This window comes from Eutrema salsugineum, unplaced genomic scaffold (genome assembly GCF_000478725.1).
Source record: "Eutrema salsugineum unplaced genomic scaffold, Eutsalg1_0 scaffold_4, whole genome shotgun sequence".
Taxonomy (NCBI): Eukaryota; Viridiplantae; Streptophyta; class Magnoliopsida; order Brassicales; family Brassicaceae; genus Eutrema; species Eutrema salsugineum.
Window position 1 is genome coordinate 5,306,555 of NW_006256686.1, and position 6,000 is coordinate 5,312,554.

General features: G+C 45.6%; 2 protein-coding genes across 2 annotated transcripts in view; one reads left to right on the forward strand and one right to left on the reverse strand.

The window, feature by feature from the left end:
* Positions 1 to 1,279: 1,279 nt before the first annotated feature.
* LOC112084400 (uncharacterized protein At3g60930, chloroplastic-like) lies at positions 1,280 to 3,484 on the forward strand. The gene is made up of 4 exons (XM_024153527.1): positions 1,280 to 1,613; positions 1,671 to 2,111; positions 2,206 to 2,753; positions 2,828 to 3,484. The coding sequence occupies exons 1-4, from the start codon at positions 1,280 to 1,282 to the stop codon at positions 3,482 to 3,484; spliced, it is 1,980 nt and encodes a 659-aa protein (XP_024009295.1).
* A 1,499-nt stretch (positions 3,485 to 4,983) lies between these two features.
* Positions 4,984 to 6,000, reverse strand: part of LOC112084401 — a 2,486-nt gene continuing 1,469 nt past the window's right edge. Inside the window, exon 2 of the mRNA XM_024153528.1 lies at positions 4,984 to 5,963. Within this exon, the coding sequence (XP_024009296.1) occupies positions 4,984 to 5,963 (980 nt within the window). The remainder of the gene's footprint in view (positions 5,964 to 6,000) is intronic.

Genomic DNA, 6,000 nt, shown 5'->3' on the forward strand with positions numbered 1-6,000 from the left:
ATGCCGAGCTACTTGTTTAGCTCTTCCGAAAAACTGTTCAAGTTAAGTTTTTCGAAGGTTTTTCCGAAAAACTGTTTAAGTTAAGTTTTTCCGAAAATTTTTGAAGGGAGTGGCACCTAATTCCGAGCTACTTGTAGCATGGCATGATGCCGAGCTACTTGTATGCTGGCTGACGCCGAGCTACTTGTTTAGCTCTTCCGAAAAACTGTTCAAGTTAAGTTTTTCGAAGGTTTTTCCGAAAAACTGTTTAAGTCAAGTTTTTCCGAAAATTTTCGAAGAGAGTTGCACCTAATGCCGAGCTACTTGTAGCATGGCATGATGCCGACCTACTTGTAGGTGGGCTTGGTGCCGAGCTACTTGTATAGCTCTTCCGAAAAACTGTTCAAGTTAAATTTTTCGAAGGTTTTTCCGAAAAACTGTTTAAGTTAAGTTTTTCCAAAAATTTTTGAAGGGAGTGGCACCTAATGCCGAGCTACTTGTAGCATGGCATGATGCCGAGCTACTTGTAGCATGGCATGATGCCGAGCTACTTGTATGCTGGCTGGTGCCGAGCTACTTGTTTAGCTCTTCCGAAAAACTGTTCAAGTTAAGTTTTTCGAAGGTTTTTCCGAAAAACTGTTTAAGTCAAGTTTTTCCGAAAATTTTCGAAGAGAGTTGCACCTAATGCCGAGCTACTTGTAGCATGGCATGATGCCGACCTACTTGTAGGTGGGCTTGGTGCCAAGCTACTTGTATAGCTCTTCCGAAAAACTGTTCAAGTTAAGTTTTTCGAAGGTTTTTCCGAAAAACTGTTTAAGTTAAGTTTTTCCGAAAATTTTTATACGAGACCAAGAGAAAGAAATCACGCCGAGCTACTTGTAGCGTGGCTCAATGCCGAGCTACTTGTAGCGCAACGTGGTGTTGAGTTGTCCGCGCGGATTTTTACCGAAAAACCGTTTGAGTTTAAGTTCTTCGAAGATTTTCCGCGGAACTTAAGAGGGAGTTGCGAATGCCGAGCTGCTTGCGTAAAGCTGGGCTATTCGTACTTCGTCAAGTGTTTCGACTTTTTATCGGGATGAACAGTAATTTTTACTGTTCATGTACTGTTCATGTACTGTTCACGGGACCCACTTTCGGTTTCTATAAAGAAGAGCTTTCACTCTTACCTCATTCCCACAAGTCTTTCAATTCCTAAGGTAAGAAACTCTCTCCCTTCTCTCTTCTTTCTCTCTCTAGATTAAACTTAAAGAACACCAAGAACACGAAGAACGCGAAGAATGTTTTAAGATTCAGATAAAGAATGACCTTTGATCCATGCTCGGAAGGATATAGCGTTCCTTGGGATGAGATGGGCTCCGTGCTCCTTGAGGGTAGGTCATCCGACGATGGTGAGAGTTCGTTTGGTTTCGGGTATACGAACTCCGTTCCAACATGGAATGCCTCCGGCGTCCGAGTTAAGCTTGAAGAGCATGATGGATCATACGTGATCCCGCATGTTGCTGAAGAGTTTGTCCTGAGGAGTTGTGTCAAGAAGGAAGCTGAGCGTTTGCTTGAGAAGAACATCCAAGACGATGATCCTCCAAGGCGATTTCGCGAAGGAAAATGCAGGAAAGACATAGAGTCTTCGGGGAAAAGTTTGTGTGGTGAAGCAAGTATGAAGAGGCTCTGATCTTTGTTTTGTTTTCCCGAAGGGGTTGAACTCGTGGTTCCTGGTCCGGAGGATCGTTATCATAACCCTCCTCCCGGTTGTTTTACTGTGTTCGAGACGTATTTCGATTCCTGTTTCCTGACCTTTCCGATCCCCTCACTCATACTGCAATTCCTTGCGATGTATGGTTTGGCGATGGGTCAGGTAGCCCCTAGAGGTTTAAGGACTTTGGTGGGAACTATCACCTTGTGCTTAGAACGCGGTATAGAGATCGGGACTTGGCACCTCATGACGCTCTTCGAGGTGAAAGCGTGCAAAGTTCCCTTGTCATACTATGTTTCGCCTAAACAAGGCAAGACGCTTTTCGTGGAGCATCCTAGTAAAGAAGAACCTTGGAAAGACTACTTCTTTTTCGTTAAGGTCAATCCGTTCTCGGTTGATCCTTGGTTCATAAGCGAGATGGTGACTGGATGGTCGAAAATTGGTAGCTAACTCTTGGTTGGCTGGGGTGTCGATATGATTTGCTTGTAATAAACTTGCGGAAGTTCTGATTAAGTTGTCGTGTTCTTGTTTTGCAGGTCGTCCTGCTGTTGACGCCATTCCTGCGAATCTCTACAAGGTCTGGATTGCGCTGATTGCTAAGGGAGAGATCCATTGGGATTCTTTTTCGTTTAAGAGAGCCTTTAAAGCTAGGTCCCGAGAGAAAGAACTTTGCCTTTTCGACTATTCGACTGATCCTCCGAAAAGGATGAGCAAAGAAAGATCAATCGTTGGCCAGATGCGAGAGCAAGAAAAGGCCTTCATCGAGGCGGGCAACGTTGCGCCTCAATGTGAAGAAGTTGAAGAGGGAGAGATCCCCACTGCTGTTGATGAGTGTCCATCGACTTTGGACAAGGGCAAAGGGATCGCCCTGAATGATGAGAAATCTCCAGTCAAGAAGAAGAAGAAGAGAAGGAGCAAGGCCCCAGAGTTCGAGTTCGTGGCGCCTGATTCTGTCAAGGATGGCAATGTTGCTGCTCCAGGCGAGCTACTTGGTGCTTTCCGTCCTCGAGGAGCTTCGACTGCTCCCGTTGGCGAGTTTCGGAAGAAGAAAGTTTTCGAGAAGGTTGCGCGCCAAGGTTTCGAGGTAAGCTCAAGTCATAATGCTGTAATCTTTTGATTCGTTTCAAGTTTCTGACTTTGCCTTGATACCTTTTGTAGTTCCTTGCCCAGCTGACTGGTATGGCCAGCGGATACGAGGCTGATTCTGCGCAATGGGAAAGTCGGATTGCGGAATCAAAAAAGATCGCTGATGAGAGCGCAGCTGAGGCAGCTCGATTGAAGGAGGAGTTTGAGAAGGCAAAGGTTGCCCATGCTGAGGAGCTGGACCGTGTGAAGGCCGAGCTCCTTAAAGAGAAGAAAGAATGGGCGAGGAGGCTACTCAAAGCCTCCCAGCAAGAGAAGACGCTCTTGGTGAAGAAGTATCGCCAAAGAGGTGATAGTGCGAGAGCTTTGGTTAGCCAGATTGAGGAAGCTCATGAGGAATTGATCCTGTCTGAGGTTGTGAAGGCTAACTTGGATCTGTATGACTTGATGCAATCTGGGGATCAGCCCGAGATCGCAAGTTACAAGGAGCTTTTGGATGATGGCAAGGTAAGGTATGCTGACACGAGGGTCAACTTCCAGCGTATGATGGAAACGCTCAAGGACTATCTGGTTGCTTCTCCACAAGCTCAGACGTTCAGCCCAGTTTTCGGAGCGGATTCGATGAGGAAAGCTGCCAGTGAAGTCGGCATTTCGAACATGTCGGGATCGATGGAGGGAGATCCAGGGCTTGAGGAGTTTATCTCCAGCCTAGCTGCCGAGGATCGCGACTGAGGCGATTTCTCACCTTGTAATTTGTTGGCTCTTGTCCGGCCGTTTCAGTTTCTAAGACTTTGATATGTATGCCCTTTGTGTGGGCCTTTATTTAGTCGGGTTTGTTCCTGACAGTTGTATTGACTCTTTTATGTTTCTATGCATCTTCAGAATTTTTAGCTGCTGGTTCGTATGCATATGTTAGACCAATGTTTGCTTGTTTGAAGTATGGATAGGATTTCGTTGGTTTGCTGTAGGAGAGTAGAGTAGTTCGAAGTTTCATACTTACTCTTGATTCCTAAGCGCTGTTTATGATTGTGATGAATTTAGCGTTGGTATTTCGTCAGCAGAGTCTTGTCATGCTTTTGTATGACGAAAATATGTTTGCGTATTGATACGTTGATGATGTTATGCCAGTGCTGCTCGGAAGCGTCTTGGCTGGGCTTACGATAGGTTAGTGTTTATGGAAACTAAGCTATGCGTGTGTCTGGTTTTAGGAAATGCGGGGATTCCGTCTTACCTCTCCGTTTTTCGACGTTTGAAACACTTTACAATCTCGTCTAGTGGTATTCTAGATTGTGTTTCCGAGATGTTGAAGACCAGTGTGCCTTGCTGACGGCGCTTACCGGGTTGATGGATTTGCAGTGAGGGTTAGGGCAGTGCGAGTCTTTACTAGCTGGCATGCCTGTCTCAAAGTCAAACCTAAGAACATCGTCCAGGATATACCTCTCGGATGTTAAGTTAGGATATACCTAACCCCATTTATATAGCGCGCTGTTAATATGCCCGTGCACAGGCGTCACTGAACCTTTGCCCATACAGAGCATCAGTTGAATCCTTAAAAGGACAATAAATCGTGCTTGTTGTGGCCAGCAACAAGCGAGTTTTGGAGTAGATGTTGGATATCGGAAACCTTGTAGACGTGTTTAAGGGAAACGTCAAGTTTGATATGCCTTAGTTATCGAGAACTGATCCAAAAGTTTTCCTTAGGCGATCGTTCTGGAAACTGTGAATTCGGAAATCCTTTATTGCTTGGAATTCGGAAATTTAATCTGAAACTTAGAATTTTTCTGAAAAACTCGGAACCTATCTAGACCTTACAGTCTTTTAAGTTCGGAATTATCGTAAAAACTCGAAGCTTACCCTAAATTCGGAACCCTTTGCATTTAGAATTCAGAATTTACTGATTCTTTAAGATCAAAAAGTCAAAGTTTTCGTTTTTTCGGATTCTCGAAACTGTCAATGATGGTGTGAATAGCGATGAGTATGCGAGTGGTGATGAGTTGCATACACTCCCACTCCCCCCTTTTTTGTTTTGGGGGGACAGCTGCACCGAAAGATCGGTTGCCTACGTACCTCTTTCGAGGATCAAGCCGTCTCGTAGTTCAGTTTGTTTCGGAAACGTTTTTTTTTTTTTTTTTTTTTTATTATTATTTTTTTTTGCGGAACTACTTTCGGGTTGTTCGATGTTTAAACCCGAAGTGGTGGCGCAAATTTTTGTTTTGAAGATAGGATGGAGACTAAGTCTCCATGTCCTGAGCTTGAGATTGCTCAGGTGCGTCCTTGGATGGCTTAGGATGGGTTTGGGAAGTTCTAGCTTCCTGAATTGGTTGTGTGGTTGCGGGAACTTCCTTTGGAGTCTCTTTCTCGGAAATTTCTTTCGGAGCTTCTTTTGCGAGACTTGGTTTTGTTTTCTTTCGTTTGGTCGGAGATTCCTCCGAAATGTGGAGTTTCCGGAATTTGTGTTCAGCTATGAAACAAACTCGGGATTCCTTCTGATTTCCCCAAACGGTTTTTATGCCTGATTTCGTTGGAAATTTCAGGCATAAATGGTATGTGGAGGGGATAGCGCGCATGGAGTTTATCCAGGGTATCCCCATGATAACGTTGTAGATAGCTGGATGGTCAGCTACAACAAAGTTCACGACCTTGGTCACTCCTCCTGCCTGGACAGGGAGTCGGATGTTCCCTAAGGTCATGGTAGTTTCACTCGTGAAACCTGTCAAAGGTTTTGGTATGGGTTCGATTTCGGAGAAGTCAATGTCCATTCTTTGGAGGATAACATCGACTGAACTCCCTGTGTCAATCAGGACTCTTGCGACATTGACATCGCTTATTACCAGCTGAACCACGAGTGGATCATTGTGAGGATGCTGGATTTCGGCCGCGTCTTCCTCCTCGAAGGTGATTTGGAAGTCATCGCAGGGCGCAGGTTGCGGCCAGCTTTTCGCAGTTTCTGCCTGCCTTTGATAGTCTTTGAGGGCAGAAATAGTGTCTGGGCAGTACTGAGATCCGCCCATAATCATGAAGACCTTCCTGCGGCTGTTCGCCCCAGTAGGTTCCTCATTTCTTCTTCCGCGCTTCGGAGCTTCCGGGGGAGGTCCTTCTGGAGTCTGCCCGGGTTGCTCGTCCGTGCTTTCTTCTTGCTGATCGGGTTCCTCGCGTGTTTCCATCACCAGGAACTTTGATATGTCTCCGAGCTCCCCAGCTAGGAGCCTCTCTGTTAGTCTGGATCCGAGAGTGCGCCAATTCAAGGT

Bases quoted from the DNA above. Each gene is read 5' to 3' on its own strand.
- LOC112084400 (XM_024153527.1), top strand. From the start codon at position 1,280: ATGACCTTTGATCCATGCTCGGAAGGATATAGCGTTCCTTGGGATGAG. The intron at 1,614-1,670 runs GTTTGTGTGGTG...GTTTTCCCGAAG, and splicing joins CATAGAGTCTTCGGGGAAAA to GGGTTGAACTCGTGGTTCCT. The intron at 2,112-2,205 runs GTAGCTAACTCT...CTTGTTTTGCAG, and splicing joins GACTGGATGGTCGAAAATTG to GTCGTCCTGCTGTTGACGCC.